This window comes from Globicephala melas, chromosome 11, assembly GCF_963455315.2.
Source record: "Globicephala melas chromosome 11, mGloMel1.2, whole genome shotgun sequence".
Lineage (NCBI taxonomy): Eukaryota > Metazoa > Chordata > Mammalia > Artiodactyla > Delphinidae > Globicephala > Globicephala melas.
In genome coordinates, this window is record NC_083324.2 from 39,261,420 (window position 1) to 39,282,630 (window position 21,211).

Below are 21,211 nucleotides of genomic sequence, written 5' to 3' on the forward strand. Positions count from 1 at the left end.
AGATAGTAAATAAAATATAGTACCTTACTTTCAGTAATTTGAAAAGCACAAAGTATAACCTGCTTGATTTCTTAAACCACCAAATTTCAAGGTTGAACATTACTTTTTAAAATATTTAGTTACTTAACTCTTCTAAACAAATATGGTAGGGGGACCACTAGCTTAAGATGCAGGTAGTACCTAAAAATAAAATTTGTCGCCGTAAAGTATTGTCCGTAAAGCATGGCCTCAAGTCAAAAAGAAGTAGCCCTGAATTGTGACTGTTTACCTATGAGAAGCATTGACGTTATTTAGGAAGAATTAGCAAAAGGCCTTGTCTTCTACCCTGTGTCTCAGAGTCAGCATCTACCAAATGGATCGCATTCATATATGTACAATATATAAATATAAAATATATAAAAATATACATTGTTATATATTATATAGTATATTAACATAATTTATATACTATATTAATATATACTATAATAATATTATGCGCATATATATATATATATATATATATATACACACACACACACACACACACACCTTACCTCTTGGTAAAAGCCAACTCATTTGGTTAAACCAGGCCACTGAGATTAGCCCATGCAGTTTACATGGTACAATTAGAGTCTCTGCAACATGAATTTGTAAGTAATTTGTTAAGTGTACTGAAAAGGGAATGTAAGTGTGTGCAACTGGATGTGCCTAGTTGTGATTCTGGAATCAGCCCTGGTCATGTTCTCCACCTGCTCTAGACTAAAGCAAACAAGGATGGTGGGAACCAAGAGGTCGAGATTGCCCGCTGCCATAAGGGGCAATACTTTGGAGAGCTTGCACTGGTCACCAACAAACCCAGAGCTGCTTCGGCTTATGCAGTGGGAGATGTGAAATGCTTAGGTAAGAAAAATTCTATATGCATTAGTGTTGTGTTTTTTTCTAACATGCAGTATTTTTTTCCCATCAGCAAGCCTTGACTTACTCTGTCAGCTCTCACTCACACCTAGGCTTGAACAGTTTTTGTGACCAACCAGAAATGGGTTCATGTGTTCCTTTAGCAAACATTTTTGAGAACTGACAATAGCCTATGAACAGCCATATAGACGCCTTGGCTGTGTGGAAAGAGCAATGATGGAGACAGGTGTCCAGGGCTGTGTGGGAACAGAGGGAGTGAGGGCTGCTGCGCTCTGCAAAGTCTCAAACTTAGATGACATAGTCCTGCTGTGTTCACATAGAAACATCCCTTCTTTCTCCAAGTGTCCAGTATCCAATAGTCCAGTTCCTACAACATGAATGGATATGTTTAAGAAAAGGTTTGCATGAGGGAAATGACTGAATTATTGGTGTAGAGAACTTATTCTCTCCCTCACCTCTTTTTAACAATGCAGTTATGGATGTACAAGCATTTGAGAGGCTTCTGGGGCCCTGCATGGACATCATGAAGAGGAACATCTCACACTACAAGGAACAGCTGGTGAAGATGTTCGGCTCCAGCATGGATCTGATAGATCCTGGGCAGTAGGTGTGCCACACCCCAGAGCCTTCTCAGTGTGACACCAAAACCTTCCAGTCAGCCACAGAACACAAACAGAAAATGTGACAGAACCGTTCCTGCTGTTGCCACCACCACTGCCATTGCTATGGCTGTGGGCGTTTAGAAAACTTGGAAGTCAGCACTAAAGGATGGGTAGAGGTTCAACCCACACCTCCACTTTGCTTCTGAAAGCCCATTATTAGACCACTTGTAATGATTACTCCAACCCAGTTTTCACATCTTTGGTTCAAAATGGCATGTCTCTCCAAAAATTTAAGTGCCTGATACAAAGTCCAAAGTGTAAACATCTTCCTTTCCTCTCTTGCTGCTAACTGTTGCTTTTAGAAGTTACCACAGGTTGGCACAAACCTGTTGTATAACTGTAGACACCCTCCCCCAACCTTTTATAGCCTTCCGTTTCCTCATTTGTCCTTTGAGAAAGTCCACAACTGTAGCCTTTGGCTTTACCATCAAAAATGGTGGCAGATGTGATGGAGGTCTGTGGTCCTGTGGCATTGTACTGTCTGCTGACAGTGGCACACATGACAGCTGTCCCCAAACTCTCAGTGATGCTTAGGGAGAGACCCTGCCCAGGGCCCAGCAGGTCAGCACCCCAAAGCACACTGATCAGACATCGGAACCCACGTTAGAGCAGAAAATTTGAGTTTAGCACATTTTACAGGTAGCAGAGAGCCAGGGAAGGTTTTCTGGGTTGGGGGCGGGGGTGTTTTATTTTGTTTTAGTAGATTTTGTTTTGTTTAATCTCTGTGCAGTTTGCATGAGTGAATTGCTGTCCATTTATAAGGAGCTGGGGTCTGGGAGTGCCATCACTGTATCTGACCTAAATACTTTCCTGGGCAACTCCTGCCCATCTCTTATTACCAGTTGCTCTTACTGATGGCAGTGTGCTGGCAAAGAGAGACCTTTCCCTCTACTCCAGAGTTGTTATGTAGCTTTGCTGTTGAACCATCAATTTTTAAACTCTTTAAAGAAGCAGCAGCTATTTTTTTGGAAAAAAAAACCGAACTCTCTATTTAGAGAATTTCCCTGGACATATTCATATATATATCAGTTTGTCAGCTGACTCAGGCATTCATCTTAAAGATCAGCTCTTTTTGTTAGTTTTTAAAAATCAGCATCATTTACAATTTCATAGAATTACTGCAAAGACCTTTCTAATTAAGATGTTGGGATGGGCTTCCCTGGTGGCGCAGTGGTTGAGAGTCTGCCTGCCAATGCAGGGGACGTGGGTTCGTGCCCCGGTCCAGGAAGATCCCACATGCCGTGGAGCGGCTGGGCCCGTGGGCCATGGCCACTAAGCCTGTGCGTCTGGAGCCTATGCTCCGCAACGGGAGAGGCCACAGCAGTGAGAGGCCCGCGTACCGCAAAAAAAGAAAAAAAAAAGATGTTGGGATATTTAGGGTTCCAGTTGTTAATCCCAGAGGAAAGTAATTTAGCTTGTATTTTAAAACTTTTTAAACCTTTTGATTATATCAGGTGGAAATCTAATGAATTATCGTAATTAACCAGATATATTTCAGAATGAAATTTTTTTTCTTCAGAATAACCTAGAATCAGATGCTACAAGAGATCCTAAGAGCAGTATGAAATTTACCTAAAGATAAATTTGGATGTCATAGCCAAGTTTATATTAAATCAAGAGGCCCTTTCCAATATGAATTTTTTAAACTTGTATATCTCAATAAATCCCTAAGCGATTACATGCTGGGGCTTGAGTCATTCCTGTTGTAGACAGTGATAGAGACCATATGGTCACCTTCCATTGTCCTCCTAAGCCAGGCTGTCTGCTTTTGCCATGAACAGTATGGTCAAGAGATTTTCAGAGTGGTGACCCATCACAACCTTGGTCAATTCTCCCTTTTTCTTGTGCTCCATGAAGTGAAAGCAGAAGGACTCTTTCAGACTGCCCTAGGTAGCCTGCCTTACAGCTCTCAGAATTGTGAAACATTGTAACTAATACTCCAAAACAGGAGCTAGCACTGGGAAAGCCTGTGTGGTTTTTCCCACGGTTCTGAGGTTCTTATTTTCTATGGTGTTGCTTTATTATCAAATATAAATTAAGAAAGCAGATATTGCACTTTAGCAGACAAGAACCATACCTGTTTCTTACACAGGTAATAGGTACATTCAACTTCAGGAGTGACACAGAGGTGTAGCCCCCAGACTGTGTAAGGACTCTGTTTAAACACTGAGCGGGTGAACTTCCCTGGTGGTGCAGTGGGTAAGACTCTGCGCTCCCAGTGCAGGGGGCCTGGGTTCGATCCCTGGTCAGGGAACTAGATCCCACATGCATGCCACAACTAAGGAGCCTACATGCTGCAACTAAGGAGCTGGCAAGCCACAACTAAGGAGCCTGCCTGCCTCAACTAAGACCCAGCGCAACCAAATAAAATAAATGTTTTAAAAATAAAAATAAATAAATAAACAAACACAGTGGATGCTCCCTTACACCCCGCATGCCAGCATTAGTTAGGGCCAGCTGTGAACTCCGACCCAGTCACTCCCACAGGCTGCTAGGGATGGGACTTCTCATCTTGCCCTCTTTCACATCCCAGTTCAATCTTCCCCTTCATAGGAGCCTCTTTGACACCCCCAACTTACTGATGCTTTCGGTTTTACAAAGTAGATTCATCAGGCTTAAGTCTTCCTGCTCTAACTGCGGATTGACATATGGATCATCAGTCCAGACCCTCACTGCGTATAGGGCCCCTTGAGGATCTGACTTGAGGAAGGGAGACTTTACAGGGACCAGTGTGAGTGAAAAGGACACAGCCATTACCAAGGTGCCAGGAGTCTGACAGTGTTCCAATTCTCTTTACAGCATGAGGAATCGAAGGTGGCAGACCAAGTTCAGCTCAGGACTCTGGTGTCCACATTGTGCTGGGCAAGTCCTGCACTGAGAGTTGAGCCTCACAGGGAGGAGCATGTGTTGGGAAGAGGTCTTTTTTTTTTTTTTTCTCCGGTACGCGGGCCTCTCACTGTTGTGGCCTCTCCTGTTGCGGAGAACAGGCTCCGGATGCACAGGCTCAGTGGCCATGGCTCACGGGCCCAGCCGCTCCGTGGCATGTGGGATCTAACTGGACCGGGGCACGAACCCGCGTCCCCTGCATCAGCAGGCGGACTCTCAACCACTGCGCCACCAGGGAAGCCCAGGAAGAGGTCTTTTTGATAATTGTTTTATACTGTTCTCTTCTATGATGGTTTAGAGCTTCATGCTGTCTTTTCTGGCTTTGCTATTGATTTTGCATGGTGGAGAATGTACCTGAGAGCCTTGAGGTTCAAGCTGCAGTATCATTCTTCCTGCTGGCCCCAGTTTATCACACCCACTTCCTTCTTTTGGTTGTATTCTCTGAAGGAAGGGTTCATCTGCTCTGTCCTCTTAGTCCATAGTCCTTATATATAAATATGTTATGTATAATTGTAGTAGATTCTTAGAAATCAGGGTGGAGCTTTTCTTTGAACAGTTTAACGAGCAAATTCAGCAGCAAAGTGTCAAGAAATGATTCTCCAGCCAGGAGAGGTCATGTTCATCCTCTTATTGCCCAGATTCTCTAGTCACAACGGTACAGTAGTCAGTGAGAGGTGCCACTGGCACCCAACAGCCCCTGGGCACACAGCATTTCCATGTCCTGTCATAGTGTACAAACAATTTTCTCATTTAGGAAAATCGAACGAGCATTTTTGCACAGAGAAAAATGAAAAAGACCCATGAATGTTATCTTTTATATTTTGTTTTCAGTTGGCTAATGTTGAATTTTTTGTTCTTGACATGCACTTGTAAACCAATCTTGCCAAGATACAAGTTGTTTTGGTTTTTCACTACAATTACCTCTTGTTCCTCCTGTCCTGACTGCTGACGTTCCTCAATGATTCTAATGTCTATTTTATGGGAAGCAGCCTTCCCATGGGTTTCCTTTTACACACTGCAGGGCTATCTTTATACTTCTAAAAAAAAGGAGAAAACTGTCACTAAACTCATGGGAGATTTGCAGAAAACCATTTAGCCCACCTTGAGCAAAAGGTAGATTCCTCATTGTTTTCCTAAGTTCATTGTAACAAAAGAAATCTAATTCAGCATTATTGTGCTACCTCAAAGGTAAAAATGTTTTAAGGTCTTTTTTGGTCCTGAGTTCTACACATAGTGTTTGAAATGTCTCTCAGTTGGAATTATTTTTAAATCATTGGGGAGAATCTTATTTTAACCTGTTTTACACTTGTATTTTAATCTCAGAAGAATAAGTGATTAGAAGGTGATCAATTCTTGCTCTGTAGTATTGAACATATGATTAAATCATTGTTTGCCATAAACAAGGTTGGGTTTTTTAAAAGGAAACTCTAGGGCTCAGCTTTGCTCTTGGTTAATAAAGGCTGACAAATCATATCTGAATTTTTGGTGCAGCCTTGTGTTGTGTGTTTGTCCTCATTTCAGGGTTCTATCCATCAGCATTCATCTAGCAGGTACATTTTTGAGATTGGGGTGTGAGCTCTTAAAAATTAGAGAGGAGGCCTGGACATATATATTAGGGTTCTCCAGAGAAACAGAACCAATAGCGTGTATGTGTGAGGTATGTGTGTGTGTGTATATATAAAGAGATTTATGGGAATTCCCTGGCAGTCCAGTGGTTAGGACTTGGCGCTTTCACTGCCATGTCCCCAGGTTCAATCCCTGGTCAGGGAACTAAGATCCCACAAGCTGCACAGCACAGCCAAAAAAATAGAGAGAGAGAGAGATTTACTATAAGGAATTGGCTCACACAGTTATGTAAGTTCCAGGATATGAAGGGCAAGTTGGCAAGCTGTAGACGTAGGAAAGCTGATGGTTTAATTCTAGTCTGAGTCTGAAGACCTGAGAACCAGGAGCGCCAATAGCATATTTCCCACCCAAAGGCTGGCAGGCTTAAGACCCAGGAAGAGATGATGTCCCAGTTTGAAGGCAGTCAGGCAGGATAATTCTCTCTTACTTGGGAGAGTCAGGCTTTTTGTTCTGTTCAGACCTTCAACTGATTGGATGAGGCCCACCCACATTAGGGAGGGCAATCTGCTTTACTCAGTCCACTGATTTAAATGTTACTTTCATCCAAAACCACCTTTTCAGAAACTCTCAGAACAATGTTTGACCAAATATCTGGGCACCCCATGGCCCGTAAGTTGACACATAAAATTAACCATGACAACATGGTATTTGAATTGTTTGGGGATGGTGTACAAGGGCATCCAATATATCCCTTGCTGGGGAAGATATACTCACCAATGAAGCCCAGCAGAAAATATCTCCTGTCTGACAATATTGATTATTTCCTTCTCTGTAACATGGCTGTAGCCAGAACTAGCAATGACTCTGCGATAGCCTGCTGTATTTATAGTTTGCTTCCTAGTGTCCAAAGGAAGCTCATTCTATAACAAAATCATGTTCCACTTTGATCTTGCCTTCACCTGGCAGTACAAAAGGGCCAAGTAATAAGTGAATATAAAAAATATCCACGTGGGGCCCAAGAAACTAGTAGTTGAACCCTCAAAGCCAAACTGACCTTGTTTCAAGGCTTTAAAAATTAAATATGGTTTGGCCTTTGTGGTTTTGGTGGTGGTATTGCTATGAACAATTAGGAAGTGCCAGGACTATGACAAGATCATATGGTCCACAGTCTCAGCCTTGAAGAGTGAATATCTTAGGAGGACTTTGCTTTCTATGTATGTTCTAACAGGAAGCTAGAAATCTGTGCCATCAAAATTACCTGAATATTGGGACTTCAATGGCTGTCCAGTGGTTAAGACTCTGCGCTTCCACTGCAGGGGGCATGGGTTCCATCCCTGGTTGGAGAACTAAGATCCTGCATTCCACGTGGTGTGGCCAAAAGTTAAAAAAAAAAAAAAAATTACCTGAATATATCCTTAGCAATCTTAGTGCATCAATTTTATAGCAACAGAGTTAAAACAGTATTACTTATAATGTGATTAAGGAAATTGGGGTTGTTTCACAAGACATTCATGTTAAATATGAATTTTGCTTCCTTTACCCATCCTCTCTACAGACAAATGCCTTATCACAGATGATGGCCAGTGATACATACTGTTACCTGATTGGGGAAATGCAGAGTGTCAACCAGGAACATAGTAAATAATCAGTTGTGAATTCAGATGAGATGAGTATTATCTAAGTTCTGAATTAGAATGTCAGAAATTAGGTCTGAGTCAGCTCATTTGTTCATTGAACAAAATCTTGATTACCTGCTGTGGCCATTCCTGACACTGTTTAAATCCCAGGAATTATCAAGAGTAATGACGCTGGGGTCCGAAGGGCATTCCTGGACCTTTCCTCCAGTGCTATGGAGCTTATCCTCATGTTTCTGGACTCACATGGACAGCAGCCCCAGTCTCCTATTTCAAGGATGATCATGCTTCCAGTGCCTGTTGTTGCCCTTGGTCATGCTGCTCTTCTCTATATGGCTCCCATTGCCTCTTCTTAAAGTGAGTAGTTTGGACACACAAGCATGCAATGTTCCTCACTGCTTTAGCTTGCATCACATAATTATGGTTACAGAAGCATCTAGGAAGCTGTCGAAAGAGAAAGACTAGATTTAAGATTTTAAGGAAAGCTCCCTCCAGGTAAGGACATCTCAGAAATTGTCATCTTCATACTAGTCATCCTAAATATCAAGATTAAGTTTGGCTGGATATGCCTTTCTGGCCTAGGTTGTCTACTCTGATGATGTGCTAAGAATCACATTTTGTGGGAAGTGTCTCTTTTGTGTGACATTTCCACCCCTTCCTCTTTGACTCTTTCCCAAATAGAATCCTTGATCCTGTGGGCATTTCTCTCTATTCTGTGTCTTTAAGTACACAGAGTCAAGCAATGCCCAGCCCATTTGAAGACTACAGGGCAGGAGGCTGACCAGACCGGAATATGAAACCACAGGGGGACTGGGAGCTACCGCAGACACTAGGAAAGCGAGCAGGACCTGACTTCACTAATCAGTCCATCCTGACAGGCAGAAGAATGGGTATTTGCCAGTCAGCTCTTGGGGAAGAGCTGTCGAAACAGATAGTACCAGCCAAATCTCCATGGCCCTTCCTCCCTCTGCAGAATTGCACTGAGGCAAGGGTCAAAAGCCACTGTATATGCTGCTGAAAGCTAGGATCCAGCAATCTCCTCTCTGGCTAGGCCCTCCAATCCCCAGAAAGAGGAGGCAGAGGTGTGCAGCTGTATTTTTTTTTTTTTCCTAGCAAACAAGTAAAAAGGAAGAGCTAAAGTCCAGACCCACCAGATGAGCAGACCAGCACTTTCCAGCATAATATTCAAGCATAGTTAAACTGGACATTTTTATTCTGAAAATGAAAGGCCTGGGCGTGAAGGGACACCTGCAGTACACATTCCCATACCTGCCATGAGCCCATCCCAGACAGCTGAAGAAGCAAGGGACCTGAAGCTAAGTCTTAGGCCTGTAGGACAGGCAGGGAAGAGGCCTTTGAGGCAGATGTGCATTAGTTCCAGGCAAGTGAGAATCCTGCATGAGCCACCTTGGACCACTGGCATCCTGTCTCGGAGCTGTGCGGCCAGCCCCATGCCTGGGGTGAGAAATAGGGCCATGCATGGGCTCAGATGCCCCCAGGAATCGGCCTGGACCTCTAAATGAGGGGCTCTTCCCTCTGGCAGCTCTGGAAGCCATAGCACTTTCCCAAACAGGATGGAGCTGGGGGACAGGGTATATGACCCGCAGACCTCCAACTCAGGCACTGCTTCTACCTCAGAACTCACGATGGTTCCACCAGGCTGGCAGCTCCTGCCTGAGGCGAGTCAGACGAGGATGAGTTGGAGTTCTCATCTAGGGCCTTCGCTTGCTCCACTGTGAAGAAAGAGGTAGGCTTATGGGAAGGCATCCACCCCCACTGCCCTTGGCTTTGCCCACAGGCATTGGCCCAGGAGGATTCCAGCCTTGCCTCTCACATGCCTGGGCTGGGCCAAGGCCCAACTACAGTAGGTGGCTGGAGCCCAGTGGCTGGTGTGGTCTCTCCCATTGTGCTCACTTTAAGCTGGGCATCTTGGGCTCACAGAAAAAGCAGCCCCTACTCTCTGACAGAGCTGGCCTGATGACTGAAAACTAGGGTGGGTTATCCTAGTACCTGATAAATGGGTGAAACTATTTTATAACATAAGAGGGCGAGCCTCATATCTGGGACCTGGTCGAAGGGCCAGGTTTACAACATGCAAGTGAAGGTACATTAAAAGTGCAGGTGTAGGGGCTTCTCTGGTGGCGCAGTGGTTGAGAGTCCGCCTGCCAATGCAGGGGACACGGGTTCGTGCCCCGGTCCAGTTAGATCCCACATGCCACGGAGCGGCTGGGCCCATGAGCCATGGCCGCTGAGCCTGCGCGTCCGGAGCCTGTGCTCCGCAACGGGAGAGACCACAACAGTGAGAGGCCCGCATACCGCAAAAAAAAAAAAAGTGCAGGTGTAGGGCCCACTGAGACCAGGCTGGCCTCCAACACAATGGGAATTTTTCCGAGTGCCTCTCTAGAGTCTTCACTTCCCACATGTGCTGGTAACAAGGGTGTATGTGTCGAGGATGCTGGGAATCACCTCCACTCTGGCCCTGTGGAATCATTTTCTTGGTAATTTTGCTGCCTTTTGTTTTGGGGAAAAAAAAAATCTTAGGAATGATTTGCAGCCAGCCCCTCGCCACATGGACCAGTCCCAGGCCTGGCTGGGGTTGGGGGAACATCTGGGATTTGAGTCCCTCCCCTGCCCAGGTGAGAACATCATGTTCCCTACTCAGAGATGCATATCCAACCCTTGAGTGCTGGGGGCCCTGGGAAGACTCCAGGCTGGAGAGGGTGGGGTTGAGTGAGAATGACCACTATTTGAGAAACAGGAAGGGAAAGGAATTCCGAGAGATGTCTGATCCCAGAACAACTGTATGCACTCCCATCCCCACCGCTCCCCAGGCCCAGGCCCTAGCAGATAGGAGCGCTACCTCAATTCCAGCCCCGGGCCAGGGCTGCGTGGAAGGGACAAGGTGCCACAGGGGAGCCACAGTTGTTCACACACATAAATCAGGCTCCCCAACTGCAGTCTCCTCAACCTCCTGGTCCAACTCTCATCCCCTCCACCTTTGGACGACCTCTTTCACCCTGGCCCATTCCTGCCTGGGGCCTGGTTACATCCCTGAGATGAGTTCTCTGATCAGCACCTCCCTGCCATCCTTCACCTCCAGGCCCCTTGCACTGCTTGCTGCCTGGCCCTGTCCTCTAACCTCTTGCATCCCTGCTCACCCTCCCCCAGCAATGGCCTCACCTTGATTTTACGGAAAAAACAGAAGCGATGGGTCAGAAGCTCAGGGCTCCTCCTCTGTCCCCCATGTCCTCCTCTAGCTCCTGCCCCACTGTTCTCCCTTCACAGCAAAAGCCTTGAGATATGCCTGCAGTTGCCTTCTCACCTCCCATTTGTCACAGCGCAACCCTGCCCTCCCGAGTGGCTAACACGGGCAGACATAGCTGATGCACAGATGAGGGCAGAGCCGGCTCTCTGGAGTCTCAGCCGAATTCACCATGGCGAACTTCCTCCTGCTTCAAGAACCACCTTCTCAGAATTCCCTGGCAGTCCAGTGGTTAGGACTCCACGCTTCCACAGCAGGGGGCACGGGTTCGATCCCTGGTCGGGGAACTAAGATCCCGCGAGCCAAGCAGCACTGCCAAAAACAAACAAAAAAACACACCACCTTCTCAGGAGCATCCAGTTCTCCTGGTTTTCTTCCAACCTCCATTGCCAGGTTTTACCGAGGCTAGAGTTAAATGTTGAAGCAACCCAGGGCTCCACTCTGGGTTTTCCTCTCTCCCTCCCTGGGAGGTTTTGTCAGGGACAGCCTGGCTTGGGGTGTTATCTCCATGCTGCTCACTCCCGATTTATACCTCCATCTGGGACACTCCACTGAGCCGAGTGTCCAGTAGTCCCAGGCCAGGGTCCCTCTCCTGTCTCTTCACTCTACCCACTGGGAACTTTCTGCAACGTTTGCTTTTCTTTCCTTTCGTTTTTAAATTAAAAAAAATTTTAAGTGTGGAATATACCAAGGGTGCATAAAACAAGAACATTCTGCTCACTGGTTTCTCATAGGCCAAACACTCACAAAGTACAACCCAGATGAAGAACACTGTCAGGTCCCTGCAGCCCCTCTTGGGGCACACCAGCCATTCCTCCCTGCTCTATCCTGAGTTTTAAGGTAAGGTCTTTCTTGATTGTTTTTATCACCTAAACATACCTCTCTAAAGAATCACTTTCCAGGACTTCCCTGGAGGTCTAGTGGTTAGGACTCAGTACTTTCACTGCTATGGCCCTTGGTTCAATCCCTGGTTGGGAAACTAAGATTCGCAAGCCATTCAGCATGACCCCCCCCCCCAAAAAAAATCACTTTCCTCGTATGGTGAAATATATACCTATAATTAAATGCATAAGGGTGAACCCACCCTAACTTCTAGTTTTTAATGCAGTCTTTTATCTTTTTCTCTTGTGCTTACCTCTGCCTCTCCCTTCTATCACCATCACTCTCTGGAACCCTTTGTTGCAAGAATATGTTGCCTACATTTCTCCTTGTTTATATAATTATATATATATATATATATATATGCACACTATACATATATACACACATTTACACAGAGTGGTTTGTCTTTGGTTTACATATTTAGATCATTTTGTATACACCTTTCTGCATCTTACCTTTCTCATCTTAATTTTGTGGCAGGCCCTCCAATTCAAGTGGTATTATTTATTCCAATTCCTTCTTTTTGATGGTAACTTAAAATGGGTCCACACACTTTCCAATACTTCTCTTACAAAATGTGAAGGCTAATTTCCCTCTCCTTGGATATAGCCTGGCCTTAATGACTTTGCTTCTAATGAATAGAATCAGGCAGAAATGACTCTGTGACTTCTGAGTCTAGGTTAGAAAGATGATACAGCTTCCACCTGTTTTGCTCTCTCTTGGGACAATCACCCTTGGAAACTAATAACCACCATGTTGTGAGGAAGCCCAGGGCACATGGAGAGGCCACGTGTGGGTGTTCCTGGGCAGTCCAGTGCTTAGGACTCGGCGCTCTCACTGCTGAGGGCTGCGCGGCCAGAAAAAAAAAAAAGAAAAAAGAAAAGTCTTAGCTGACAGCCAAAATCAAACACCAGAATTCAAGTGAGGAGCCTTCCGATGATTCCAGCCCTAGCTTTTCAGCGGTCCAGACTGATGCAGCAGAGAAGAGCAGTCTCCACTGAATTCTTCACAAAGGGCAGATTTGTGAGCAAAATAAATGTTGCTATTTTAAGCCACTAAATTTGGGTAATTTTTTACACAGTATAGTAACCAGAACAATATGGAGGTACCAAAATGTCACCAACTGTGCTTTTGTGAATGGGCCATCACTTTGCAAATATTTTCCACTACACCTATTTCTATAAGTGAGAATCCCAAGATATGGATTATAGGGCCCAAAAGCATATGCTTTTTTTTTTTGATGTGGAAAGTCTTTATTGAATTTGTTACAATATTGCTTCTGTTTTATGTTTTGTTTTTTTGGCCCTGAGGCATGAGGGATATCAGCAACCCAACCAGGGATGGAACCCACACCCCCTGCATTGGAAGGCAGTCTTAACCACTGGACCACCAGGGAAGTTCCGCATATGTATTTTTATTTTAGTGGAGTTTGTCAGATTGCTTTTTACTGTCTCCATAGTTTTGCCATTGTTACATTTTTCACTTTGATTTGCCTTCCTTGCTTCCTGATGAGTTTGAACATCTTTTCAGTTTGTGAGATTTTGTTGGCTGCCTCCCAATAGCTTTTTCTCCTTCATCTTTGCTAACAAATCTGGATTTTTTCCAGGGTGGCAAGTGTCCAGTCTCAAGTGATTCCCTGACTCCGTTCCCTGAACTCTCAGCCTCCTTGCACCTACGGGTGGCCACAAATGACCCAGTTTTAGTCATTGAGAAATAAATATAAGTCTGCTAGGGATTTCCCTGGTGGCACAGTGGTTAGGAATCTGCCTGCCAATGCAGGGAACACGGGTTCGAGCCCCGGTCCGGGAAGATCCCACATGCCACAGAGCAACTAAGCCCATGTGCCACAACTACTGAAGCCCATGCTCCGCAACAGGAGAAGCCAGTGCAATGAGAAGCCCACGCACCGCAACAAAGAGTAGCCCCCGCTTGTAGCAACTAGAGAAAGCCCACGGGCAGCAACAAAGACCCAACACAGCCAAAAATAAATTAATTAATTAATTAATTAAAAAAATAACAAATATAAATCTGCAGGGAGTTCTGGGAAGGTGTTTGCTTACCTGATAAAGGGGAAAGATGTGGCTGGTGCCAACAGCAGGATTTCCTCCTGCTTTGAATACTAATGTGATGTCTGGAGAGACAGTAACTACCTAGCAAAGCTGGGCCCACAAGCATGAAGACAAAAGGCAGCATGATAAGGATGATGGTGGAAGGGTCAAAAACAGCCTGGGTTATATGCCGCAGAAATGAATGGTTTGTGTCCACGAAAAGACACGTGAAGAAACATCTATGGAAACTATATTCATGCTAGCCAAAATCTGGAATTAATCTAGATGGCTATCAACAGTAGAACAGATGGATAATTTGTGGTATAGTCATGTAATGGAATACTATATAGATACGAAAGAGATAAGACTATAGCAATACACAGTAATATGGATGAAACTCATAGACACAACATTGAATAAAAAAGCCAGACACCAAAAAAGTACATATTGTATAATTCAATATATATGAAATTTTAAATGTGCAAAATTTATCCATGGTAACAGAAGTCAGAATAGTGGTTACCTCTGCAGGAGAAGTAGTAGCTAGGAGGGCAGAAGGTTACCTTCAGAGTGGGGTGGTTAACCTTGGGTGAGGTGGCTGCCTTCTGCCAAGGACCATTTTCAGAGGGAGACAGCTGAGGGCTGAGATCTGGACCACACACCACATCATGAATTTAGTATGTCTTTCCACTTGTTCATATCTTATCCTTTAGTAATATTCTATAGGTTTCATGTCCTTTAATAAGATTTTTTTAAGACATTTTTTATTTATTTTTGGCTGCATGGGATCTTAGTGGCAGCACGCGGGATTTTTGTTGAGGCATGCGGCATCTTTCCTTGCGGTCCACAGGCTTCTCTCTAGTTGTGGCGGGCAGTTTTCTCTTCTGTAGCTGTGGTGCATGGGCTCCAGGGTGGGTGAGCTCTGTAGTTTGTGGCACACAGGCTCTCTAGTTGAGGGTCAGGAGCTCAGTAGTTGTGGCACAAGCCCCAGGGCATGTGGGATCTTAGTCCCCTGACCAGGGATCGAACCCGGGTCCCCTACATTGGAAGGCAGATTCTTTACCACTGGACCACCAGGGAAGTCCCCTTTAATAAGATTTTATAGGTCTCCCACCTATACAGTTCCTATACTTTTCTTAATAATTTATTCCTAAATATTTTATAGTTATTATCAATTGAATGTTTTTCTTGTTTTTATTTCTAGAGGCTTATTTTTAGTAAATGCTATTATTTTAAATATATTTTTCTTGTATTTATCACCTTAAATTTTCTCTTATTAATTGTAGTAGTTTTCAAGAAAGTCCTTTGGATTTTCTAGATTTACAATCATGGCATTAACTAAAGAGATAGTGTGTAATCTCTTTCTTTCCAATATTTATAACATTTCATTTTCTTGCCCTATTACATTTGCTAGAACTCTAAGCCAATGTGTAATAATAATAGAGTTAATGCCAATGTTGTCTAGTTCCTCATTAAGAAGAAAAAAGTTTTAGTACCTGGTGTATGTTGACTTATGATTATTTTATATTTCATATCTTTTTCATAAATTGTGCCTTTGTTAGGTAGTGGTCCTCTTTATTTTGCTCAACGCCTGTCACCTTAAATCCTACCTTCTTTAATGTCACTGGCTACTCCTGCTCTCTTCTAGTTTGTGCTGGCCTGACCTCACTCTTTGCCAACTCCTTTATTTTCAGCCTTTTCTTTTCTTGTGGTTTCAAGTGTCTTTCTTATAAATAGTACGTGGCAGGGTTTTGTTTTTCTAACCCAGTCTCTAGGTCTTTAAAGGGGGTTCAGGGTGTCCCTATTTAGTATGATAAATATGCTTGACTTTGCTCATTCCATAATTACTTTATTTTTTTACTTTGTGGTTTCATCTTTTTATTCAGTTGAGCTATTCGAAACTACCATTTTTATAGGTCAAAACAGTTGAATACTAGCAATTTCATACAGCTAACTTATAACTTTCCTTTTCTCTCTCTTTCTCTCTCTTTTTTTTTTTTTTTTTTTTTGGCCACACCTCGAAGCTTTCAGGATCTTAGTTCCCTGACCAGGGATTGAACCTGGGTCCCCAGCAGTGACAGCTCCATGTCCTAACCAGTGGACCATCAGGGAATTCCCTCTCTCTTTTAAGAAGATGCCATTCATTTAATTTTTCTTTGGTAATTTGGAAATTCTAGTACTTTTCCATTCCATTAGTGGCTACCTTCCCTCTCCAGGTATGAGGACTGTCCCTTGGCTGGGCATAGGTAGCAGATAATGTGCCTGTGTTAAGGGGGAGAGTTCGAGAACAGCTGGCTCTTCTTCCTTGGTAGATAACTTGTATTATCCATCTGGGAGCTTGTACAATGTCCTCTTTCTCCTTGAAGTTTAAGAATTTTACTATAGTCTTTCCCTTCCATACTGCCTGGGAATGTGCTCAATACCGCCCATACGCAAACACAGCATTTTCTTTATGTCGGGAACTCCTATTGTTTGCACATCAGGATTCCTGGAGTTGGCCCCCAAATCTCTGGTCTGTTCCCTCATGCCTTTGTGCTCTGTGCATCTTTTCATTGAGCTCTGAGCTATTTCTTCCATTAGACCCAATCACAATCTTCATAATCTTCCACCATGCCAAAATTGTGCTTTCCTTGGGGTCTTTGCACTTGCTATGCTTTCTGCCAGGAATGATTTCTCTTAGATCTTTCCCTGATCAGTCATGCCTTTGGTTGATCTTAGCTCTGATGTCCACTTCTCAGATTCACCTTTCCTGCTGCCTTAGACATAAACACAATACTCTGTACATCAGCTTGGTTCCTTTCCTCCACTGTATTCACTCTGCCCATAATTAGTTATTTGCTGTATTCATCCTTCACATGCTCCCCCATCCACTCCCTGCTGGATGGTAAGGACTCTGTAAATCATTTGAATTCTTGCTGTGTCCATTCTTGCCATGTACCCAGTATCTAGCCCCAGTAAGCCCTGGCTAAGCACTTATGGAAGGAATGGAAGAGTGAATTAAGACTGGGACTGCCCCCAGGGAGACCTTGCCCTGTCCAGTTTCCTCCCCACCCATGGGAGCACTGGAATGGGAGATTGGGTGGGCAGAGGAAGGGGCCATGCCTATTTGTGAAGGCCTGAATGACTGGTGCCTGTTGGGCTTTTATTCTGTAGCTACAGCAGCTACTGCAGGTCCTGAAGCCACAGACAGGGAACAGGAGCAGGAGCTGGGCCGGGTGTAATTCCACTGGGTGTGGAGGGCCTTCTTGGCCTGACCCAGGGCTAGCCTTGGTCTGGGGCACTCTCATCCTGCCACAACATCCCACTGCCCCATTTTATTTTTTATCACTTAATACCACATGGCATTCTTTTTATTTAGTCCAGTCAACAGGTATTTCTGGAGCTTACTTGGTGTTTGAGGTGGTCAGGATACATTCATGAGCAAAAGAGATTTCCACTTTAGACATGAGAGTGCACAGACTGTGACACATGAGAAACTTTAGGAGATGAGCAGTGCTTCTAGAGGTGAACAAAGGAGATGCAGGCAGAGAGGTAATGGGGAATAATGGAGCCCTTGCCAGCTCTGGCTTTTCTTTGGGGGAGTTGCTACTGCAGGGTTCCGAGCTGGGTATGAGAGGTTCTGACTCATGTATTCATAGGCTGATGTGTGGAGAACTGACTGAAGGTGGCAAGGGCAGCAGCAAAAGACTGGGATGTGGCTGTGACATTGTCCTGGGGAGAGATGGTGGTGGCTTGGACTAGGTGGAAGCCATGGACCTGGCAAGAAGTGGTCTCATTCTTGGTAGATGATGCAATGGAAGCAACGGGACTTCCTGATGCATTGAATGTAAGTGGGAAAGAAAGTAGTCAAGACAAAGTCTGAGGTGTTTGGCCTGAACAGTAGGAAGGACTGAGCTGCCATCACTTGAGCTGGGGGAGTTGGGGTGGAGTAGGTTTGGGGGATGAGCTGGAGCTAGGGTGGCACAAGTTGAGTTTGAGGTGCCAAGAGGAAGTCAGAGTGCGGGTGCCTAGTCCATAGCTGGACATTGAGTCTGGCACTCAGAAAAGGTCTGACTGGACATACACCTTTGGGAGTGATAGACATGTAAGTGGAATTTGAAGCCATGACCCTGGGTAAGATTATGAGAGCAATAGTGTAGACAGAGAAAAGGTGAAGAGGAGGAACCAGTGAGGTCAGAGGAAGCCAGGAGGGCATGGGGCCCTGGAAGCCACACAGGGATTGTGCTTCCAAGAGAGGAGAGATCAGCTGGTCACAGGAAATCTTTCCTGCCTATCCTCGTAAGGGCAGGCTTTTTTTTTTTTCCTACTGTTTTTGTTCACTGCTGTATTTCCAGCACAGAGCGTAGATGCTCCATAAATAGTTGTTGAATGAATGAGTATATGCATGAATCCACACCTCTGCAAACAGCCAGCACACAGGGATTTTTTAAAAGAGCAGAGAACAGGTAGGAGGCTCTACCCACTCTCAGTAGCATCCCCATCCTCCCTTGCTTTTGCCAGCCACAATGATATTAACTCAGGTGGGAGACCTTCTGGCTAACACAGGGCCCAGAACAAACGAGCTTCAGACAAGCTCTGTAGTGTGGAGCTTGGTGGAACCTGGGTTGGACACTGGGTCACCCACCAGTCCACAAAGGACTATACAGCCACTCCTCTGTTCACCTCTCTATATCGAGTCATTTGTCCATCCATCTACATCCAGTCATCTGTCCACCTGTGCATACAACCGCCCTTTATCCACCGTCTACAGCCACTCTTTTGTCCATCTTTCCGTCCAGCCACATCCGGTCCTCTGTCCATCCATCTGCTAGGGTGACCAACTTCCCAGATTGCTGCAGACTGTCTCAATGTTAATATTCAAAGTCCTGCACTCCAGGAAACCGCTGGGACCCAGGAAAAATGGTACAGTTGGCTGACCCATCTGTACCCCTGGCATCCCGTATTGCACCCCTGGGCTCGAAGCCCACCTGTCCACCCAACCTGACTTCCTTGGCCACTCTCTCCCATCGAGGCAGACAAGACTCCACCTCTCTCGCTAACCCCGCCCCATGCACCGCCCCTTCCGGAAGCCACTACAACGAATCCGGGCGCCCTAGCAACAGCGCTTTTTGGGCCGCCCAGTCCGCGAGCTGGGCTCCCGGTGCGAGCCAATAGTGAGGGGCTCCGGGAGTGAGGCGCGGGGGGCGGGGCTCGCCGCAGCGGCCGCCATCTTGGTGGGAGAGAAACAATAGGACGGAAGCTCCGCGGGACCGGCTGAGGTAGCAGGTAACGCCCGGTCTGCTCGGCCTACAGCTCTGCCGCCCCAGGGACTTTGGAGGAGGGTTTCTCCGGGTCGTCGGGGAGCGAGGTCTCTGGTCATTAGCGGTGTTCCCGGGTTTTTTGGGAGGGGCTCTCCCGCGATGATGGGAGTAGGAGAGATCTCTCAGGGTCCTTGTGGGGCCAGATTTCCCCGGGTCATTTGAGAGAGGCATTATTTCTTCAGGTTATTGGGGAGAGACGATTTCCCCTGGTTTTGACGGGCAGAATCTTACCTGGTCATTGCGGGGGGGGTGTCTCCCGGATATTTTGGTGGTGCGGGATCTCCCTCTGTCATTGAAGTCTCCAGTCATTGGAGAGGGTGAGATCTCCTGGGTCATTGAGGGGGTCTCCCCAGGACATTGGTGGCCACGATCTTCCGGGTTATTGACGGGGGTCTCCTTGAGTCTTTGGCTGGAGAAATCAGCCCAACGCCTCAGGTACGGTTACCTGCGGCCGGCAGATGTGCAGCCATTTTGAGTGTTGAATGTCAGTTGGGCTTGTCAGCTGGTGTCTGGTGGGGGAGTCTGCACACCTAACCTTCTTATCCCAAAAAGTCCTAAAATGGATCCGGGGACGTCTTCTTAATAGTGATAAGCTTCACCATGGATGGAGCTTTCATTTCGTTCACGTTGGATTACAGACTGTTTTTTGTCTTTTGCGTCCTAATGATTTGTTTCATTTTTGGCTTTTATTCAGTTTCATATATTAAAGCCGAATTGCAGAAAAATGAGTCCAAATATTGTGAAAAGAAAATGTAAAAACCAGTAAAATCTAGTGCTCTTAAATACCGGGGAAATAAAACTAATCACTGATTGGAATGAAGCATTTTGGTAACAAAATGTACATAGAACAAGAATAAGATAAAATCATCTGAAAAAATAGTTTTAAGTACTAAAATTTCTAAAAAGTGGTAACAGAAATGTTGCAGATCACAAGTTTTATGATACTTTGTATAAAGCGCCATAATTACAGTAGTTTTGATGAATTCTAGTATTTAATTAGTTGCTGTATTAGCATTTTTAGCAGGGTAACATTTTAAGTGAACTAAAATGCTTATTTACATAGATTGCTGCTGTGGAGTTTGTGTAATTGCATCCTGTAATCTGGTGTTAAGTATTTAACGAGAAGTTTCAGGGCAGTATTGTTATTGTTTTAACTTTAACCACTACCAGAATTAGAAACTGAGCAAAATGAATACTTTATCATATTGATGTAATAGGCCAGTGAGTGGATCACTTAGTAACTTTTTCTGGAGGCAAACATCAGTTGAACGGTTAACTGTTACTCCAGCTGGTTGACCTGCTTTGTGACTTTAGAATAAAATTCTCAGGAATTGTTAGAAATCAGGTGGATGAGAGCTAGGACTGGAGTTGATACAATTGTAAAAACCAGTTTAGCAAATGTAATAGACTTCTTTTTGTTTCAAGGCTTCGCAGGTGACAGACAAGTACATGGTATACCAGCCCCATAGCTGTCTGAGCAGTGGAATGTGTGAGGAAGGCACAACTTCTGACTGATGAACCTTAACCAGTCTTCTTTGCAGAGGGGTGCAAGGGGTGCCAGAGCCTTCCGTAACACCGTAGGGAGATATCACCGGTATCTAGGCAACAGGGATGAGCCTCCCTGAGGCCAGCTTGCTGAGGTGAAAAATTTCCATTGTTTGGTTCATAAAGAGGATGCACTGGGGAAGAATTTTTCCTTTAAGTGACGTTGTTTTACCTAATGGGGTAATCACCTTAGACAAATTGAACACATTTTTGTGTAGTAGATGATTGCTTTCATGTGATTACATTTTAAAGCATGTTTTTGTTTTTTAAATTATATTTTTGCCTATTTGCATACCAAGTAATAAAAGTAACAAGTAATACTAGTGTTTTGTAATATATTCTGGTAGCAAGGAAGGGGCCTTTTCCCCCAAAATTGAATTTAGCGTTTACCTCAGAATTTGAACGAAAAGAGTCTCCTAAAATGATGGATACTTGGTTTGGGTTTGTCAACCATCCATCCATCACCAGCTTCTGCAGTTACCAACTCCTAGCCAATGTTGTTTCATTTACACTCTGCCTTCCTCCCCTC

The 21,211-nt window shown here is 44.9% G+C and overlaps 2 protein-coding genes and 1 long non-coding RNA gene across 4 annotated transcripts in view; 2 read left to right on the forward strand and 1 right to left on the reverse strand.

Moving 5' to 3' along the window:
* PRKAR2A (protein kinase cAMP-dependent type II regulatory subunit alpha) overlaps window positions 1–2,754 on the forward strand; it is a 77,182-nt gene extending 74,428 nt beyond the window's left edge. The window contains exons 10-11 of the mRNA XM_030867024.2: window positions 741–882; window positions 1,371–2,754. Coding sequence (XP_030722884.1) covers window positions 741–882; window positions 1,371–1,504 — 276 coding nt within the window. The 3' untranslated portion in view covers window positions 1,505–2,754. The remainder of the gene's footprint in view (window positions 1–740; window positions 883–1,370) is intronic.
* On the reverse strand, window positions 627–19,537 carry LOC115858827 (uncharacterized). The gene is made up of 5 exons (XR_009566044.1): window positions 19,369–19,537; window positions 10,968–11,219; window positions 7,763–8,089; window positions 7,270–7,365; window positions 627–1,264 (listed from the first exon to the last, which is right to left on the reverse strand). It is a non-coding gene; the product is annotated as an uncharacterized lncRNA (long non-coding RNA).
* Window positions 18,962–21,211, forward strand: part of IP6K2 (inositol hexakisphosphate kinase 2) — a 29,262-nt gene continuing 27,012 nt past the window's right edge. The window contains exon 1 of one of the 2 annotated variants that reach the window (XM_030867020.2): window positions 18,962–19,102. The gene's annotated coding sequence lies outside the window, so the exon portion shown is untranslated. Of the gene's footprint in view, window positions 19,185–21,211 lie in introns of both variants that reach the window. The other variant, XM_060308972.1, reaches the window with a different exon arrangement.